Below are 20,953 nucleotides of genomic sequence, written 5' to 3'. Positions count from 1 at the left end.
AACTAAAATTAAAACCATTAAAAAATGGAAAACAAAACAATATTTTAATATAGTAAACTTTAACTGAAAAAAAAGTTTTATTTTAGCTAGTGGCCAGGGCATTAAATAAAAAAAATATTTTTAATTTAATTAACCTTGATGTATTAAAATGACTAAAACTACAACTGAAAAAAAAAAAAAAAAAAAAATTATAAGAACTATATAGACATACATACAAAACATCAAAAGACTACAAAACTTTAACTAAAATGATTTTTAAAAATATTCACAAAAAAATGGTTCAAATAGTAATTAATACTATAATTGTATCTCAGTAATACTATATAAATAATACTGGCTCCTAATTGCTATAAACAAATAAAATTAAACAAATTACATACTCATAAATCATGATATGAGAAGTTCTTTTTAAAAAAATCTTTTGATTCAATAATTGTTTAGCAAGAACATTTTAAAAATTCTAAAGAACCTTTTGTGGAATGGAAAGGAACCATAGAAAGTTTTAAAAATATTTTTGTTATATATATATATATATATAGTTAATTTTTAAGTACTTTTGTGATCTGCTTCTGCTTTTTTACTTCTTGGTTTATTTTTATTTTAGATCAGTTTTTTTTATTTATTATTAAAACAGCATTATTTTTCAACTGAATCACCCAGAGGAAAATATTATCCATTGCTTTGTCTTTGTTTGTGTCTGCAAGTATTCCTGTGGTCCCACCTCCTAGTTTCCCTTGGTCACGCCCTCTTGTTTAGCCCTCCTCTTGTCCTCATTACTTCTAATTGTGCTCACCTGGCCCTCATTACCTTCCTCCCTTTATATTTGCTGTTTAACCTCTAGCATTTGCAGGTTTGTCTTGTGCCATATTTTTTGCTATGCCTTGTTATTTGTTGTGGCCTTGCTGCAGTTTTCTTACGTTTGTTCTTTGGTTTATACCTTTAGCTATCATGCTTATATTTGCTTATGTTTTCTTTAGTAGTTCTTCTGTCTTGTTTCTAGTCTTTAATGTGGATTTGGTGTTTTTAGTTTGTGTGGTCTAAATTTAGATATTTACTTTATCTTTAGTTTTGATTGTGTGTGTTTTTTTTTTTTTTTAAATTACATGTTTTTCCCTGTGTTGTGTTCCCTCCAGTCCTGCTCTACCAGCCTGAGACTCCCTGCCTGTTGGTTCTCCAGAGCAGCCTGCCAACCAAGCCTGGTGCTGAGAACCTAGTCTCTGATTCTGGTCTGCTTTGAGTCCCGTTACTCTGACTGCCAGCTCTGCTGTTTACTGGCATTCTGAGTCTTCTGCCTGGTTTACCTACTGACTTGGACTGTTCTCCAGACCATCTACCTTGGAAGGCATTGTGCTGTTTCTGCTAGTTGGATTTCTCAAGATTGTGCACAGTAGATCGATAAATATGTCTCACTCTGCATTTGGGTCACTTACTGCTGACCCTGACATTAACACTCTTACACTTTATTATACTATAACCTCCTTCAGAGTCTACTGACTGGACTCCTCTCTCTAACCTTTACTCTTGTTTTTATTCAACTACCAAGGTGAAAGGTTAAGGGAGGACAGTTCAGACTAAAATGTTATATATAAATCCAGCTCTGAGCATGTGATGGCACAGACAGTTGCTTTATAAAGAGAAACATTAATGTCTGTTGAACTATTTAGCAGTGAGATGAGCGAGCTTCCTTGCAAACTGGAGCAGAACATTATAACTTGCCACCAGTACAGGCTCCATGTTAAAGTTAAACTTCACTAGTAAAACACCACCTGATAATTATAACTACATGCCATTTCAACATTATTGCACTTACTCCCTTCTGGAATGCCATTCACATCAGCATTGAAATGAAACACATTTTGACTGGAGGACTTGAAGGTTCACAGGCACTTTGTTACAGTGGCATGATGTGTTTTGACTATTTTCAACAGGGTCTATTATGTTAGTTAACCAAAAAAAGAAATTTACTAAAACTTAGCTTTACTTGAAGAAAAAAAAAATCTTTGAATCTGTCAAAGAAATATTCAGGTGTCACAATGCATATAGGAATGCGCAACATAATGTAGAAGTAAATGCAAAGTCTTTAATAAATCCACAGGCAGGGAAACAAACAGACAAGGCGACTGGAACTAGGGCTGTCGTGGTAAAGGATTTCCCTTGCAGTAATTGAGTGGCTCAGTAAACGCTTATTTATTCAAAGAGAGACGTAACAAAACGCGCTGTTGAAATAATTTTAAAGGCTCAGCTGACCAGCAGAGCGTCGATGCGAAGACAGATTTGGCTTTCCTTGGACATAAGCTAGTTTCACATACATATCTGACTCGACCTTAAAAACAGACGCAGGTAATCGCACACGCTCAGTCGATCTCTCTCTCAATCCCTGTCCGCTTAGGCTTGTTAAGTGCAAATCTACTAAGCCTCTATACAAATCAGCATGGTACACATTATGTTATCATTACTAACTTATAACTAATTTAATATTCAGTACACATGCATTAAGTGTAAAGCGAGAAGGGCAAAACCTGTGATTGCTGCATTCCTCTGCGGTTATGCTCGTCAGTAGCGTGATATTGCGGTTATTGCGACAGCCTCTAACTGGAACACGCATGCAGCAGGTAACATTGTAGCCAAACAAGGAAAATGAGAAAACAAACAACTTATAAAGGGAAGCTAATTACAACAACAGGTGGAGGGAATCACACTAACTAGCAGGAAGACCAAATAAGGGCATAGGGAGAAACCAAACAGACAGTCCAACGGGGGAGACAATGGGAAAAACCAAAACAAGCAGTCCAAGAAAATAATTTGTAAAAACAATAATTGTTATTATTGTTATAAAATGTATTCATCATTAAACTTATTTCTTAGGGTTCATGCAGATAGTGTAAAATGAAATTCCAGGACTTTCAAGGACTTTTCAAGCATTACTTTAAAGCAGAGATCTCACTTATGTTTTCTATTTCAAATTCTAAAAAAAGAGAAATAGATAAACAAAATAATGAAAAATGGCAAAAATAAAGTGAAGCAAGTACATGCTAAATATTAAATTATTACAAAGTATACTGCACTTCTAATATAGTTAAACCACGGTTAATTTTCTAAAGACATTTGTATTTATGTATACTTTCTTTTTTATATTTAGTTTTTTTAGAACTGCACTGCCTTAATGGTTTGATGTTTTCTACTGCTGAAGAAAAAAATCAGAAAAAAGATTCGCGAAATCGCTCCGAAATCCTGATCTGAAACAATGATTCCCGAACCCGCACCTAAGTCCCGATCTAAATTAAATGATTCGCGATCCACGCTACGAAGATCCAATCTAAACAAAAAAAATTTGCTTATCCGCTTTGAAGTTTCGATCTAAATCAAATGATTTGCGATCCATGCTCTGAAGTCCCTAATGCTGGCTGAACCCTGGTGAAAAAAACAGCTAAAACCAGCCTAGGCTGGTTGGCCTGATTTTAGCTGGTCATAGCTGGTCAGCAGGCTGGTTTTAGAGGGGTTTTGGCCACTGTTCCAGCCAGGCCAGGCTGGTTAGGCTGGAAAACCACCAGCTAAAACCAGCTCCTTCCAGGTTAAACCAGCTAAGACCAGCCTAGGCCTAGCCCAGCCTAAAACTGATTCAGAGTTTCGAAAAGCTCTGTTTCACTTATCACTACTTGTTTTTTTCTTTTTAAAATCGTTTCAAGTGATGTTGAAATTCGAAAATAAATAGATCTTTTAATTTGATCTGTTTTTGCAAGTGAATCGCTTAAAATGAAAGATCGAAGTCACAAGTTTGAATCAATCGGAACGATTCTAGTGTAAATTGAGCTCATCTGTTTCTCTCTTTTTTTTAATTGAATGAATTTTGTGTGAACACAGAGGTGCTGATTGACAAAATTAAACACTTTCATAGATACATTGTCTTTCAATAAATTAAGCACTTTTCAAGTATCTCTTGAGGAATATTTCTATATATCCAGGCCTTAAATTTCAAACAGTCAAATTCATGTACTTTAAGCACCTTGTACAAACCCGGATTTCTATATATTATTAATATAATATAATTAATATTAAGAATTAATAATATTAATACTGTTAGTAACTATTATTGTTATTAATTATTCACAAAATAAATATGTAATATTTCATATTAGGACCATTAATTTACTTATTTTACTTATTTTTTATTTCTATTTAGTTTAAATAGCAAGTAAATTAATACATTTTCATTTCACAGTATAGCCTACTAGGAATTTGGGGTATAATGTGCTTAATTTTCATTCAAATATTTTTCCATCTAAAAATAGAATTATAATGGTCCTAATAACAGTCTTTCTTTATGAAAAATTACATGTATTTCTGGTGAAATGAAATTATCCATTCGTTTCTTGAAAATGTTTTATTTTACTCTGACACTGAGTGTCTCTGATGGCTGTGCAGCAGGTAATGAAAGAATCATTTTGCCATTTAAGTCATACTGCATGACTGCAGCTGCAAATGATGCTGTCAGTTTGATCTTCTGTTACCTTTCAACAAAATCAGCACCTGCCACCTGCTCCAAAGACTCATTAATACACATTAATTTATTATGCAGTGAACTCCATGACCCACATATTCCCCTGAATACTCAGACCTTCATGACATGAGAGCAAAGATATCTCCATATCTCTCTGAGACTTACCAGTGAAGTAGTTTTTGATCTTGAGGTAACCCACACTGAGTCTGAGCACACTAAGTTTGTCCAGTCGGTCTCGGACCTCCTCCGGCAGCGGCAGAAGAGCCGTCAAATTGTCCAGCTCGCAGTTCAGCCGGTCTCTGTGACGCTTGGAAGGGCTTGATTTGGTGTCGTCCTGAGTTTTAGTTTCAAGGCCACAACTACAATAATTAGAACAAGCCAGTGCAGTGGACAGGCATATAAATTCATAGTAAGCACAGTTCACACACAAGTCCATTTGAAACGAGATAAAACATTTTTTACATCTACAGAGACCAAAAGAAAAACGAATACAGTTGAATTCCTCCAATAATGTATTCTACATAATATGTTTATGGAAGGTGCAGTCACATTTACTGCAATTTACTGTTTTGTACAGCTAAAAATAGCTGGACGACGATGAGACCGGAAGCCAGACCCATAAAATTGACACATGGCTGTTCCCTGCTCTTATGGGAAAAATAAGGTGGATAATAAAATGGAAGAGTATTTATGTTTTTAATTGGTCTGTTTAGCCAAGCTCTCCATAAAATAAACAAAACCAGCCATGCAAACAAAAAAGAAACACATATTAGACAGACACTTCACATTTAATGGTTGTTGGTGATTTGTAATTACATTTAGTAGAATGCATTTTCAAAAAATTGTTTTGCAAATGGTGCATAAAAGATGTTTTTGTGCAGGTTTTGTTGCATTTAAACAGTTTTGACCAGCAGGCGTCAACATGTGGTGTTTCGAGTGCTTTGATTCAGTTTCTAAAAGGTTTGTTTCTACCATTGCAACATTTGCAAGATGATATTCTTAGCTTATTACATATTAATGCTTTATATACACTACCAGTCAAAAGGTTTTGAACAGTAAGATTTTTCATGTTTTTTTTTTTCACTTCTATTCACCAAGCCTGCATTTTTTTTGATCGAAAATACAGCAAAAGCAGTAATATTGTAAAAGTTTACTATTTAAAATAACTGCTTTCTATTTTAATATATTTTAAAATGTAATTTATTCTTTTCAGCATCATAAACCCAATCTTCAGCATTACATGATCCTTTAGAAATCATTCTAATATGCTAATTTGCTGTTCAAAAATTTATTATTATTGAAAACATGTTTTTCAGGATTCTTTGATGGATATAAAGATCCAAAGACCAGCACTTATCTGAAACAACAAGCATTTGTAACATTATACATTAAACCATTCAAAAGGTTGCAGTCAGCATCATTTTTTGATTTATGTTACAAAAGATTTCTATTTCAGATAAATGCTGTTCTTCTGAACTTTCTATTCATCAAAGAAACCTGAAAATATGCTACTCAGCTGTTTTTAACGTAATAAATGTTTTTTGAGCAGCAAATCAGAATATTAGAATGATTTCTGAAGGATCGTGTGACTGGAGCAATTATGCTAAAAATTCAGCTTTAGGAATAAAGTAGCCTACATAAAATATATTCAAATAGAAAACAGTTATTTTGAATAGTAAAAATATTTCAAACTATTATGATGGCAAATTCAGGTCAAAATATCCAGAAAAAAAATCTACTTTAAGTCTGGGCTTTGTTCCTTTAAGCACAATAAAAATATGTAGAAGAATGCTGGTAACTAAACAGATGATGGTAGCTACTGACCTCCAGAGTATGAAAAAAATATTATGTAAGTTAATGGCTAACATCAATTGTTTGGCTACAAACGTTCTTCATAATAGATTAATTTATGCTCAGAAGCTCATACAGGTTTAAAAAACTTCAGGGTGAATAAACGATGACAGATTTTAATTTATAATGATGAAAAAACAAGACAAAAATGCTGTTCTTCTGAACTTTTTATTCATCAAAGAAACCTGAAAAAATTCTACTCTTCTAGATTTCTAAAGGATCGTGTGACTGGAGTGAAAATTCAGCTTTGAAATCAGAATAAATTACATTTTAAAATATATTAAAATAGGAAACTGTTATTTTGATTAGTAAAAATATTTCAAAATTGTACTGTTTTTGCTGTACTTTGGATCAAATAAATGCAGGCTTAGTGGGCAGAATAGACTTTTTTTAAAAACATTAAAATCTTACTGTTCAAAAACTTTTGACTGGCAGTGTACAGAAACTTTTGGTTAAAAATACCGAGCAGCAAATTAAAAAGTGGCATTTTTGCAGATTTCAAACAACCGGAGCAGATTTATTTCGGAATAGTGGCCAGATTGATATCCAATGAATGTTGATCTTATAAATATGCAAATAAGCATTGTTGCAACCGTCCCAACATGCTGTCCCTTACCACAACATTGATTTAAAAGCTTGCCATAACATTACATAATTGTAATTTTATAATGATAATACTAATGAACCCTTTAATAGTTAGGCATCTCTCCCTTTTTTTAAGTGAATAGGTAAAAAATCTACTTGTTACGAGATGTTTTTTATTTATTATTCTTTGTTTTGTTTTGTTTTGTTTTTACAGCCAATTTACCTTATTAAAGACCGTGTCTGTGCACAAATAAAATAAAGAAATTGCAAAATTATATTTAAGAATGATTTAATTACATTTTATTGTGGGGACAGTTGCAACATTTCGCTTTGTCTATTTAAGTGTAAATTGAACCCCGGGTTCGAGTCGCGCTCGTAGCGAGTGTGAGGAGTTTAATTTGGCTGTGCATTTACTACGAGCACTGTGTTACTCACTTTAAATAAAATTTTAAACCTTTTTTAATTCCTTGTTTTTATTGTTGTGTATCTTTATAAGTACAATTTGACTGTATTATTTTGTGTCCCCTTCAAAAATTGCTCATGAGAAATTGCATATTTATTGTCCCCCCTTACTGTTAAATGAAATTTACGCCCATGTAAATTGTACGTATATTATAATATGTACACATGTTGCAGCAATATGGGTGAGTAGCTGACAGCTGTGGCTTTATTGTATAAAAATTTCAGCTTTCTAAAACAAACAGTCTCTGAGAAACTAAAGGAAATGAAAAAAAAGTGTTGCAACCGTCCCCACGTTAACAAATTTAATGGGAGAGGATCAAAATGGTTTTATACAGCATAGGCAGGGATTTCACAATGTTCGAAGAGTCCTAAATATTCTTTATGAACAGAGGGGTGAACAAGATACTGCTCTACTATCATTGGACGCCGAAAAGGCCTTCGATCGGGTTGAATGGTCTTATTTGTTTGATGTGTTGGTTAGATTTGGTTTTGGTGAACGGTATTGTAGGTGGGTTAGATTACTTTATAATAGTTCTACAGCAGAAGTGTTGACAAATAATATTGTTTCAGAACCATTTAGTGTATCAAGAGGGTGTAGACAAGGTTCTCCCCTTTCTCCTCTACTTTTTGCCATCTCCATAGAGCCTTTTGCAATAGCAGTAAAAAACCTTGTGGAATTAACAGGTATTAAGATTGGAAAGATAGAACATAAAATTGATGTCATTCTTTTCCTAAAGCAACTTGATACATTTGGAAGAATTTCTGGATACAAAATTAACAATTCTAAAAGTTCTATTCTATATCTAAATGACAGACAGCAACCTAGTAATTGTGTTGCAACCTTCAATATTGTTGATTGTTTTACATACTTGGGTATAAACATTGTACCAAAACTAGAGGATGTAGTGCAAGTAAATTATGAACCTCTTCTTGAGATTGTTAGTAGATCTATAGAAAGATGGATGCCCTTACACATATCTTTAATTGGTCGAATAAATATTTTAAAAATGAGTATTTTGCCAAAATTTTTATATTTATTCCAGATCATTCCTCTGCCTCCCCCTAAGCATCTATTTCAATGACTTAAAAAAATATTCACTAAATTAATTTGGAATAACAGATGTTCCAGACTCCGTCTAACACTTTTATATTTGCCATATGATAGAGGAGGTTTACAGTGTCCTAATGTTCATTGGTATTATTGGGCTGTGCAACTTATCTGTGCAACACAATTATGTTTTTTTTTTTTGTTTTTTTATCTCAGGACTGCCCATCTTGGGTGGATATGGAATCAGCTGCCACTAAGTCTGGCTTGCCTTTAAATTTATGTTTATATTCATCAGAATTGAAAGATTTAAAAAAAAAAAATTCCAATCCCATAGTGATAAATATGATTTCCGTATGGTTTGACGTGTAAAAATATTTAGGTGTCTTCTACCCTTTATCTTGTTTTAGCCCCATTTGTGACCCTGGACCACAAAACCAGTCTGAAGTCGCTGGGGTATATTTGTAGCAATAGCCAAAAATACATTGTATGGGTCAAAATTATTGATTTTTCTTTTATGCCAAAAATCATTAGGATATTAAGTAAAGATCATGTTCCATGAAGATTTTTTGTAAAATTCCTACTGTAAACCTATCAAAATGTAATTTTTGATTAGTAATATGCATTGTTAAGAACTTAATTTGGACAACTTTAAAGGTGATTTTCTCAGTATTTAGATTTTTTTGCACCCTTTGATTCCAGATTTTCCAATAGATGTATCTCGGCCAAATATTGTCCTATCCTAACAAACCAGACATCAATAGAAAGCTTATTTATTGAGCTTTCATATGATGTATATATCTCAGTTTTGTAAAATTTTACCTTATGACTGGTTTTGTGGTCCAGGGTCACATTTGGGGCAATGAAAAATTTAAACCAGGCAGATTAGACGCAGGTTTCAAGATTTGGGCTGACAAGGGCATTTCGAAAGATAGCAGATTTATATGTTAACAATACTCTTATGTCATTTAAGGAAATAGCATACAATATTCCTGCAAAACATTTCTTTAAGTATTTACAAATAAGAAATTTTATCCTCAAATCACAAAATAATTCCCTTGATATGCCATCATTGTCTATCTTGGAAAAGGAAGTGACAAGAAATTGTTTTGGTAAAGGTTTAATCTCTTTATTATACAATATGCTGGTGTCATGACTCTGGGCTGTGTGTTTTCCATTCCCCACCAGAGGTCACTGTCTCCCTTTCTCCCGCACCCCACTCCACCAATTGTGCACACCTGTCTCATCACACACACCTGTCATTCTCTGATCACACAGCTGTCTCCAATCACCTAGCACTATATTAGTCTCCCCTTTCCCACCACTCGTCCTGGTTGCATTGTTTCCTGTATGCTGTCTGCTGTGTGGTTTGTTATCCTGGCTCCTAGACCGTGTTTCCTGTTTCGTTTATCTTTGGTTTTGTATTCTAGTCGTGTTGTGCCGTGTTGGCCTTTTGTTTTATTTGTTGGTTTTGTGTGTTTTGTTTATTGTTTTATTATCCTGACGCGGCGGGGAATGCCATCACTGTTCCTGACGCAGAGATGACGGCACGCTCTGTTCCTGACGCAGAGACAACTGCACTCTCTGACGCAGAGACAACGGCACTCTCTGTTCCTGACGCAGAAACGCACAGCCCAGAGTCATGACAGCTGGTGTCAGGATCAAAGGAGTCTTCAGATTATAAATTGGAAGCTTGGAGATCGGATCTTAAGGTGGATATTTCGATGGAGGACTGGATGGAAGCATGCAAGGAAGCTCAATCACTAATAATGAACACACGTCTGAAACTGTTACAATATAAGTGGTTGATGAGGATTTACATAACTTCAGTTGTATTACATAAATACAATGAAAATATCCCAGACACTTGCTTAAGATGCAGTGACTTTAAAGGAACACTATATCACTGTATATGGGAGTGTGAAGAACTTCAGAATTTTTGGAAAGGTGTGAAAGGAATGATAGAAAAGATCCTTGATGTTAACATACTACTGTCACCTTTAATCTTTTTATTTCATTTATACCCTAAGGAGATCAAGTTAAAAAAAAAACAGAGCATATATTTATAAATATATGTTTTCTTCAAGCGAAACGGCTTATTTCTTTAAATTGGAAAAGTACATGTGCACCAAGTATAGGTCGTTGGCTGAAAGAGATGGTAATAAACATGTCAATGGAAAAGATAACCTATATTAAAAAATAAATATAACATTTTTGATGGAGTTTGGGGACCTTTCAAATTGTTTGTAAAATGTGGTGGAGTTGGAAATGTTTTGATAGAAGACTACGAAAAGAGGTGGTATTGTATGGTATTGTATATTAATGTAAAATACTGAGAAGCCTTTGGTTTTGTTTGTTTGTTGATTTATGTTTTATCTGGTACATTGAAATTTGTATGTACACGTGTATAGATAAAATGCAATAAAAAGGAATAATAAAAAAAAAGATTTAATTTTTTTGATTGGACACAGTACACCTGTGTGTGTTTGTTGTGCAATGTAATTTAGCCCCTCCCACTCTCCCTCCTTTTCTGAATCTCGCGTGTGAAGTGAGAGTTCGGCTTGAGGGAGTTTCACACGCAATACAAAACATAAACGAAACAGCTTTCTCTTATGTCTTATCGTTTATGCTTTTAACCCACATATATAAAATTGCAACACTAAAAAAGGACAGAAACAATAAACACATTCAAACGAACGTCTTACCTCTTGTGAGTGGGCCTCTTCCTCTTCCTCACCGCGTATAACCCTTCATTCCCCAGCATGGTGTCTCATTCATTCAGTTTCAATTTCATAGTAAAACTGTTAACTGTCAGACTTAGTGAAGAACTGCTGTTGTAGACACATTAATGCATGCTCATTAATGCATTCTCTCACAAAACGCCATACACGCAGCAGCTCCAGATTTTCATGAACTCAAATGTTCTCCAGTTTGCCATTATATAACAGAGCAGCTTCACTCCAAACCAAACTATGATAATGCAAATAAATTAATCCCAAGAGTTCAGCCAGACAGTATCTTGAAGAGCGCACAATGAATGTAATCCTGATTCAAAGGAGAGCTGTCATGAATAACTGTCAGGTATAAAGTACAGCTTCATATTCCCAGACTATGGGTGAGTGTCTGTAGGACAGTAGGAGGAGTGATTATGGAATAGCAAATCAAAAGTTCCCTGTATGATATTTAGAGATCAAGAAAATCTAGTGTTTGGAGCACTCTAGTGGACATAATGAGACAGGGCAGGTCAAGAAAACAAACTGCAGCAATTGCTCAATTGGGTCAAAGGTCAGAGCAAGAAAATTCACTTGGCAACACCTCAGAACACACTAATAAAATTATGACGGCAAATTCAGCTCAAAATATTCCGAAAATCTAGCTTAAGTCCAGTCTTTCTTCTTTTAAGCACATATTTTGAAGCATGCTGGTAACTAAACAGAGCAATGTAAGTCAATGGCTGTTTGGCAACAAACATTCTTCATAATAGATTTATGCTCAGAAGCTCATACAGGTTTGGAACAACTTCAGGGTGAATAAATGATGGCAGATTTTCATTTATGGTTGAACTATTCCTTTAAAATTCAATGGAAAACTTTATAAAACATTAAATAACACCAGTGTTGGGGGTAACGCATTACAAGTAATGCGAGTTAAGTAATAATATTACTTTTTCCAAGTAACTAGTAAAGTAACACATTACTTTTTAATTTACAAGTGTTACCCCCCCCCCCCCCCCCATTTATTGATTAAAAGCTCTCTTGTCCCCAAGTTGAGAGAAATTGTGAGAAAGATGTTACTTTAGTTCCAGAATAAATGTAAACATGCAAAAAAAACCGAAAAAACAAAACAAAAAACAGATACAGTATTCCTCAAAACAGTGAAATTCAGTGCAAACCTGCAATAATTAAATATGTTGAATAATACCAATATCCTTTATGTATTGAATCCCATTTTATTAACCAGTGTCTTTGCTTCTGACCTTCGATGATCCAATTCATTAATACTAATAAGCAAAAATTACTCAAAATAATCTAACATTTGTTTTCCTTTTTTATTGCTAAAGAATTGACATTTTTTCTTCTGCGGTCCACTGTACAGACGTGAATTGACTTCTCTCTAAGCCTGAGGCTTTTGGTGTGAAAAGGCTTATTATATTGCCAAAAATAATACTTTTTATATTAAAAACAAACAAGCAAGCCCTGCTCAGATTTAATAAGTAACGCAAAAGTAACATAACGCATTACTTTCCATAAAAAGTACTAAGTAACGTAATTAGTTACTTTTTCAGGGAGTAACTCAATATGGTAATGCATTACTTTTAAAAGTAATTTTCCTAAACACTGCATAACACAATAGTATATGATAGAAAAATGAATTCACTAGGTATAACTCAAGATGATTGTCTTAAGTTTAAGAAACTGATTATTTCTATAGTTTTAAGTAGTTTATCAATGTCTAAACCAATATTAACAGATAGTGATATAATTCTGAGGCAGTAGACCAAATCATTTCAATATCACAGGAAATCTATGGTATGTAACAGCACTGCATTTATCTAATTCTCCTTTGATGAGTCATTTCCAAAATTACTCAGAGTTTTGATTGCTTGTATCCAATAGCATTACTGTAGTTGATCCTTTGTTTGGGGATTTTTATACACTTCTAAAAAGGTGCCAAGACAGTCGGCTCTTTGCTGATTGGTTAAGACTGAACCTAAGGCATTTGAAGAATCTGAAAAAATATTTCAGTGAAGCAGTCAACAGCAGCAGTTAAACTTTGATTTAACTGCCCAGGGTTGTTTCATTTTTACCTCTTACTTACTAATAAATATTTATAATAACAATTAAAAGCAAGTTTGTCTAAAAACGCTGAATGGCTACAAAGCACTTTCAGGGATGTATCGTCTCATTATTTAACAAGATGTCACAAAACAGTGCCTTGTACTTTAACTTTACCTGCCGAACCAGATTTATTAGTAACATATTTCACATTTTTGTGAGGTCAAAACCGCCTTTGTTTATTTCAAGTGTTTTTACTAACCATAATGCATATTTGTACAATGGTTTCTGTAAAGTACTTCACTACACTGAATGTCAAGCCTTAAGATATGTAAAGTACACAGAAATGCATAATTGTGCTTATTTGATTTTTACTGTTATCATTTTACCATTAACAAGTACACTGTAAAAAGTTTTCACCAGATTTAACTTTAAAAACCTAAGTTCAGCAGCTGCCTTAAGTTTTTAAGTTAAATCAGCGTAAAACTACAAGTCATTTTAACTTATTACAATAAACATGAGTTGATATAACTTGTGAGTTTAAATGACTTAAGTTGATTTAACTTAAAATCTTAAGGCAGCTGCTAAACTTAAGTTTTTAAGTTGAAACTGGTGAAAACTTTTGATAAAAGTGGAGCATACAAAGATCATAAAAACAGTCTGAACATTACATTAATAGCATTTATAAACTCTGTCTGCAAAGAAACCCAGTCCAAAAATTATATTATACACAAAAAACAACAACTTTTGATCAGAAAGTGCTGTTAAGTTTCACATATCACAAGTAACACAATGAATTAAACATGATCATCTTTGTTTTGTTTACTACTTTTGAAAAATCATTTTTACAGTATACAGTTTTCCTTTTTTTATTCGGTTTTCGAGCTTTGTAGACTCCCACCGCTAATACAGATAAAAAAAAAAAGTCTATATCTGTTATCAACTATATCTATGTATATATAATCTCTATGGACCACTGATCGAAAACCCTGATACTAGACAATAGTTTGAGGATATATAAGCACGAAGTGATGGTTCTGTCTCCATCCTGCCAGAGCTCGACTAGCCGGTTTCTCTGAGCAACAAGAACACCAACACCCAAGTTTCTGTAATCACTTCATTGAGATGAGCCATTCACAATGGCATTTATTTACTCTATCTACAACATTTTTTGTGTTGCTGTCATTTCAAAAGTGAACAAACTTGACATGAGGAAAGAAACAACTGTTTAGTCTGTATTGGGTTCTTAAATTGAACTTGAGCTAGATGCTTCTGTGGAGATAAAATGTTCTTGATGTCACATTTGTAGATTGTTTAGATGAATCCGTTCGGTGTCATCTGTGAAAACCTGAAACCCTTTGTGCTGGACTGATCATTCTTTATTTAATTTGGCCAAAAATGACTTTTATTATCACCAAATATTGGTGTTTTATTTCAAGTAGCGCATAGGCCTCATTAATCTAAAAAAAAAAAAAAAAAAAGCATTATTTGTGGATTTTTGTTCATATTATTTCAAAAACAGAGATGCATAAGCTCAGCTCAGGCCTTGGATAATTCAGTTCCAAAAAGAAATACAAAACCTATGCTAACTGAATAAAAACAAGCTGACAAAATGAGCTCACTGTCATTCTGTCGCACTGTGGAGCTTCTGTCACCAAAACAAATTCCTTGTATGTGTAAACATACCTGGGAATAAAGCTCATTCTGGTTTTGATTCTGATTTAGTAATAAAATACAATACCAGTCAAAAGTTTTTGAACAGGAAGATTTTTTTTTTTACTAAGCCTGCAATTATTTGATCGAAAGTACAGCAAAGACAGTCAAATTGTGACATATTTTTGTGATTTAAAATAACTTTCTATTTAAATATATTTTAAAATGTAAATTATATCTTTGATTTCAAAGCTGAATTTTTAGAAATCAAATATTCTGATCTGCTTTCGCATTTTTTTTTTTAAATTATTATTATGATGTTGTAAACAGCAATTTTTTTCAGGTTTCATTGTTGAATAGAAAGTTCAGAAGAACAGCATTTATCTGAAATTGAAATCTTTTGTAACATTATAAATGTCTTTGTCATTACTTTTGGTCAATTTAAAGCATCCTTGCTAAATAAAAGTATTAATTTCTATAAAAAAAAAAAAAAAAAAAAAACTGATCTCAGATAAATCTTTGGATCTTTCTATTCATCAAAGAATCCTGAAACAAAAATATACTCAACTGTTTTAAATATTGATAACAATAATAATAAATGTTTCTTGAACAGCAAATCAGCATATTAGAATGATTTCTGAAGACTGGAGTAATTATGTTGAAAATTTAGCTTTGATCACAGAAATAAATTACATTTTTAAAATATGTTAAAATAGAAAACAGTTATTTGAAATAGTAAAAATATTTTTGCTGTATTTTAGATCAAATAAATGCAGGCTTGGTGAGCAGAAGAGACTTCTTTAAAAAAAAAAACATTAAAAATCTTTCTGTTCAAAAACTTTTGACTGGTAGTGTAGCATAACACAAAATTTATAAGCAGCTTTGGTTATACCCTGTTTTAGGTTTAGGATTTTAGTCCAATGCAGTGATATAAACTAGCAATTTTGAAAAAAAAAAAAGAAAATTCTCTCTAGGTCAAAAGACTGGAATACAACACTAATACAATAGATGTTTTCTCACAACTATTTTGAGCCTCATCTTCTCATTTTCCGCTTACTTGGCTAGGATAATTAGGCAAATAACTTATTTAGATTAGTATTTGAAGATAAAACGTAAGAAGTTAAGCATCTGAAATACAACCTGCTGTGACCGCAGTGATTTATCACAACGGCATCATTTTTGTCTGGGCTGAAACGTTTGCCACATCTCAGGTATTTTCAAGGTTTGAGAGACTGTTGTATTGCGCAACGTCTTCATAAAAAAAAACAAAAAAAAACATCCTTATTTGTGTACTCTTGAAAACATCCAAAATGTAAAATATAAATCTTGGTAAAACATTAAAAGATCTAAGCATTTATTCTGCATTGGTATTTTTTGTTCTTATTATGCAATGACTATGAAACTAAATTTAAAGGGCCAGCAGTTTAACAGATGCATTCCATCACAACAATCTTTTAACAAAACAGGTGTGTGTATATAATACACATGCTAATTATGTTGCCAAATATTATGAAGCCATATAGAAACACTGGAATCACCAGGCCTGTATTTTCTTTTCTCTGGTTTACATACACCCTCCTTTTCCCACTCGTAGGTTAGTTTTATTATTCACACCCAACGGTGTACGACTCCTCTATTGTGTAATAATGACTCTGAAAGCAACAGAACCCCTCTGCTCATTCAGGCATCTAATTGCCTTCACTGATGGGGTGACCCAGCCTTGAAACTGAAACCAGGGTGATGGAAGTCAACAGGAATACAAGGACGAATCCCACACAAAGATTTCACCCCAAAATAACATTACAAAATTAATTATAATATTAAAACACTACATTCCTCATTCATTCTTATTACTGCAATGTTTTGATCTGCTTTTCACATTGATTTGATTAATCTCAATGTATTTTTTATTTGTTTACTGGAATATTTATTTTAGTACTATTACTATAATTTTTCAAAATTCTGTCTTTTAAGCTAAACTTTAGTATCGCAAATGTAACCCTGGACCACAAAATCAGTCATAAGTAGCACGGGTATATTTGTAGCGATAGCCAACAATATATTATTTTTATTTTATGCCAAAAACCATTAGGATTTTAAGTGAAGATCATGTTCCATGAAAGCATTTTGCAAATTTCCTACCCTAAATATATCAAAACTTTATTTTTGATTACTAATATGCATGGCTAAGAACTTCATTTGGACAACTTTAAAGATTTTTCTTTTACACATTCCTGATTTTCAAATAGTTGTATCTCAGCCAAATATTGTGCTATTCTAACACCATACATCAATGGAAAGCTTATTTATTCATCTTTCAGATCATGTATAAATCTCAAATGAAATAAATCCACCCTTACGACTGGTTTTGTGGTCCAGGGTCACTAAGTATTAAATACTATAATTTTAATATTAATACTATCATATTGTAAAATTTTGTATTTTACGTTAAAGTTTAGTATCACATATTATTATCTGCTGGGTGAAATCGGGGCATGTTGTCACCAAAGGTCAACATGTGTGTTTTTTTCTTGTTCAACAACAGTGTTCAATATATAATCTAATATTGACCTTTTATACTATAATTCACAATAATTTTACAACATTCAGACAACTAGCGCCGTTTTCTCTCAATTTTGAGCTGAGTATTCGTCGAGTTCACCTTGAAAAGATCTCCAGTCAGCATGTTTTGCTTTTTCCGCTTTTGAACAATTAATCCAGGGCGCAAAATAATGCCACACACCTGCTGTTGACATTCGTACAGCGTTCCGCTCATATTTTCATACAGGTCACTGAGGAAACGCCAATGAGAGAGCGCGCCTTAAAGTTTCGACCGAAATTCCGGAAGTTTCATGGGTCGGAACCTCCATATATGAATAATTGTGGGCGGAGCCACGCTTACAGGTGTATAAGTATAGCAGGTTTAACTGAGTCATGCTATTGATAGGCTACCAGCAGTCAAGCGGAGGAGGGAGAGCGTGGAAGGAGCACAGCTTCGGGTTTTAAGGTTTGAGATGTTATTTTCTGGTGACAGTCGCATTAGGATGCGTTATTATTATATTTAAGGATTTAGTAGCTGACCTGGTTGTTTTTATAAAGTTTAGATGTTTTTAATCTAGCATTTTAAACTCAGTTGCTGAAACTCAATTGGAATGGCATCACTTGGGAATCCACTGGGGTTTCACGTCTTTCCAGTTGTGTTTGGGAGTGGTTTGTATGGGATTGGCATTTGGGAGTGGCGTTACTAGCATGTGCGCTCCATATGAGAGTTTTGGGAAGGTCTTTATAATCCTGTTTCATGATTAAGCTTGATTTGTCACCTTATTTGCATGTAAAAGAGGAAAGCTATGTTTCATTAGAGCTAGAAAGCATTAACAGGGTTATTTTACTTCACAAATAAGCTTATTTAAATATCTCCTTACTAATTTGGTCTCCTTATTTCCAGTAGAAGGGAAACCTAAAGACTCCTTACAGAGAGATGGCTTTCAACACACTGACCTCAAGAGCTGTTTTGTTCTATGATGAGTGGCTTAAGGAAGCAGGTGAGTTTGCATCAACACATCTGTGTCTGTAAGGTTTCTGAAGTTAAAATAAAAATTATAAGACATCTCTTGCCTCATTTGTAGATCCACGAACCGGGAACTGGCTGCTTATGGCCTCTCCGTTCCCTCAAACAATCATCATCACTGCCTACATCTACTTTGTGACATCGCTGGGGCCTCGGCTGATGGAAAACCGCAAGCCCTTTGACCTCAAGCGTCCAATGATCGTCTATAACGTCAGCATTGTGGTGTTTTCCATTTACATGATTTATGAGGTTCGTAAACATGTTGCGTTATTTGTTTGTAGTGTGTCTCTCCATTGTTGCGTGTTCACAATTTCGTCTTTTACAGTTTCTCATGTCTGGTTGGGCGAATGGCTACACCTATGGGTGTGACATCGTGGATTATTCCAGTTCTCCTCAGGCTCTCAGGGTATGTGAATAACGCACGTTCTTCTGATTATTCATTTGTCGCAGATGACTCGTACAACAATTTGACACTTCCTTAACCGCCTTGTTTCCTTGTAGATGGCATGGACCTGCTGGCTGTACTACTTCTCCAAATTCATTGAGATGCTTGACACTGTAAGTGTGCTGCTTTTGTCCTCAGCACATAATTGAGTTTTTATGATGGAGGATCAGTGCTTAACCTCCCACGTTATCTTATTTTGACAGATTTTCTTTGTCCTGAGGAAAAAGAACAGCCAGGTTACATTCCTTCACGTCTTTCACCACTCCATCATGCCCTTCACCTGGTGGTTTGGGGTCCGATTCGCCCCAGGTAATGTATTATGGATCATTCAAACAGAAAAATTAAATTGTCCCTTATTCCAAACCCATAAAACTTTGGTTTAACTAAGAGGTTTCTGTCTCCGTTGAAAGTCCAGATAACCAAAACTTGGTTTCATAAAGGCATTGTAAAACAAAGCAGTGAATTTAATTGAATCCCTTTTAAATTCACTATAAAATAAGTGCATGCTAAAAATGGTCCATATGGCTTGTTAAATGCAAGTTTGCTAGATATCCAATGCCAAATGACACGATTTGAAGGTGCTTGACCGTTGTGGTCGTCCACTTTGCTTCTATTCTTATTTTTGGGTTAAATATTCCGGCTTTGACACTAATGGTGTGTTTTGGTTTCTTAGGTGGTCTGGGAACCTTCCATGCCCTGTTGAACTGCACCGTCCATGTCATAATGTACACCTACTATGCTCTGTCTGCCCTGGGACCCACCTACCAGAAGTACCTGTGGTGGAAAAAGTATATGACCACCATTCAGCTGGTAAGTTGCGAGCTTATCTAACCATCCCTGGTGTTCTTTGTTGAAATCCAACTCTAATCTGGTTCTAACGTCACCCCTCTGTTTCTGTCAGATTCAGTTTTTGATGGTCACCGCTCACATTGGCCAGTTCTTCTTCATGAAGGACTGTCCTTACCAGTTTCCTGTGTTCCTCTACGTCATCGGTCTATATGGTCTGATCTTCCTGGTCCTGTTCCTCAACTTCTACTATCACGCCTACACCAAGGGCAAGAGGCTTCCCAAGGTCCTCCAGAACGGAAACTACCTTAAGAAATCCGAGTGATCTTTTCCATTGGTCGCCTAAAAGTAAAGCTCAAACCTATTAAGTGGGAATATTCCTTTTTATTTCATCCGTTCAAGTTCCACTTCCCTGTTTTATGTTAAAACTATTGTGGAATACACCACCTTATCACTGGATTTAAGACTTCTGAAACTTGCACATGCTGGTGTTTCACTAGAGATGCTGTCCTCATTTTTGTTGTCTTCACTTAAGGCTTTGAAATGAGTATGGGGTGGGAAGTACAGTGTTTTTTTTTCTTTCCAAAATGCTCTAATTTACTTGTAAATATTGATTTTCTCAGCTTTGGTGTATGATTGAACTGCTGGCTGAAATTGAAGAGGTTATGAGAGTGCGGGGGATTGAAGTTTGTTGCTAAAAGGGTTTTTGAAGGTTATGTTTTAGTTTAGTAACTAAATGAGCCCGAAACCCTTTAACCCTTGAGTAACGCTCAAGACTGATCTAGCCGGTTGTGCTTGAACCTGAAAGTTTACCGTGTGCCGCAGAAGTGACATCATCTGAAGTTATTTTGTCAGTGATTTATGCCGTGTGATTATTTATTCTTTATTTAATGTTGCTGTTTTCTTAATGTGATCCTTTTTAAATGAGATTGTTCTGTAGGAGTTTTGTTATGCTTTTATGTGCTACTGATCAGAGCTGAGGAAATGGAAGACCAGAACAATGTTACAGGATTTGTTATTCCTTGTTTTTGTCTTTTTAAAAATGTACAATTTTGTGAAAAAAGAAATCGAGTTTTATAAGGAAACCAAATAAATTATGTCACCATCTGTTGGTTTTCGTGTCTTTTACTTGTATGCAAGTTCTCAAAAGCGCACTTAAACTACACCTCCCATACTGCACTTAGGCTACACCGGTAGAATTGATGCCCATATTTGGGCAATCAGTTGAATCACGTGACTGATTTCGTGTCCCAATCACAGTATTGGCAGGAACGTGTCGGTTTTC

General features: G+C 34.3%; 2 protein-coding genes across 3 annotated transcripts in view; one reads left to right on the top strand and one right to left on the bottom strand.

Moving 5' to 3' along the window:
* Positions 1-11,527, bottom strand: part of LOC141298723 (aryl hydrocarbon receptor-like) — a 21,836-nt gene extending 10,309 nt beyond the window's left edge. The window contains exons 1-2 of the mRNA XM_073829026.1: positions 11,147-11,527; positions 4,664-4,857 (exon numbers count right to left, since the gene is read on the bottom strand). Coding sequence (XP_073685127.1) covers positions 4,664-4,857; positions 11,147-11,205 — 253 coding nt within the window. The 5' untranslated portion in view covers positions 11,206-11,527. The remainder of the gene's footprint in view (positions 1-4,663; positions 4,858-11,146) is intronic.
* A 6,294-nt stretch (positions 11,528-17,821) lies between these two features.
* elovl7b (ELOVL fatty acid elongase 7b) lies at positions 17,822-20,775 on the top strand. 2 transcript variants are annotated; one of them, XM_073829354.1, is made up of 8 exons: positions 17,822-17,876; positions 18,315-18,411; positions 18,496-18,686; positions 18,763-18,843; positions 18,939-18,995; positions 19,086-19,191; positions 19,556-19,692; positions 19,784-20,775. In XM_073829354.1, the coding sequence occupies exons 2-8, from the start codon at positions 18,348-18,350 to the stop codon at positions 19,991-19,993; spliced, it is 846 nt and encodes a 281-aa protein (XP_073685455.1). In that variant the 5' UTR covers positions 17,822-17,876; positions 18,315-18,347; the 3' UTR covers positions 19,994-20,775. The 2 variants fall into 2 exon arrangements, with proteins under 2 accessions (XP_073685455.1, XP_073685454.1); XM_073829353.1 differs by having other exon boundaries at positions 17,828-17,876; positions 18,318-18,411.
* The last annotated feature ends 178 nt before the right edge of the window (positions 20,776-20,953 follow it).

The sequence above is a fragment of the Garra rufa genome, chromosome 23, assembly GCF_049309525.1.
Source record: "Garra rufa chromosome 23, GarRuf1.0, whole genome shotgun sequence".
In the NCBI taxonomy this organism is placed as follows: Eukaryota; Metazoa; Chordata; class Actinopteri; order Cypriniformes; family Cyprinidae; genus Garra; species Garra rufa.
Note: the sequence above shows the minus strand (reverse complement) of the source record. Positions and strands in the feature narration are given on the sequence as shown.

Coding starts and splice junctions, on each gene's coding strand:
- elovl7b (XM_073829354.1), top strand. CDS start 18,348: ATGGCTTTCAACACACTGACCTCAAGAGCTGTTTTGTTCTATGATGAG. Junction 18,687..18,762: donor CCATTTACATGATTTATGAG/GTTCGTAAACAT, acceptor CGTCTTTTACAG/TTTCTCATGTCTGGTTGGGC. Junction 18,844..18,938: donor GTTCTCCTCAGGCTCTCAGG/GTATGTGAATAA, acceptor GTTTCCTTGTAG/ATGGCATGGACCTGCTGGCT.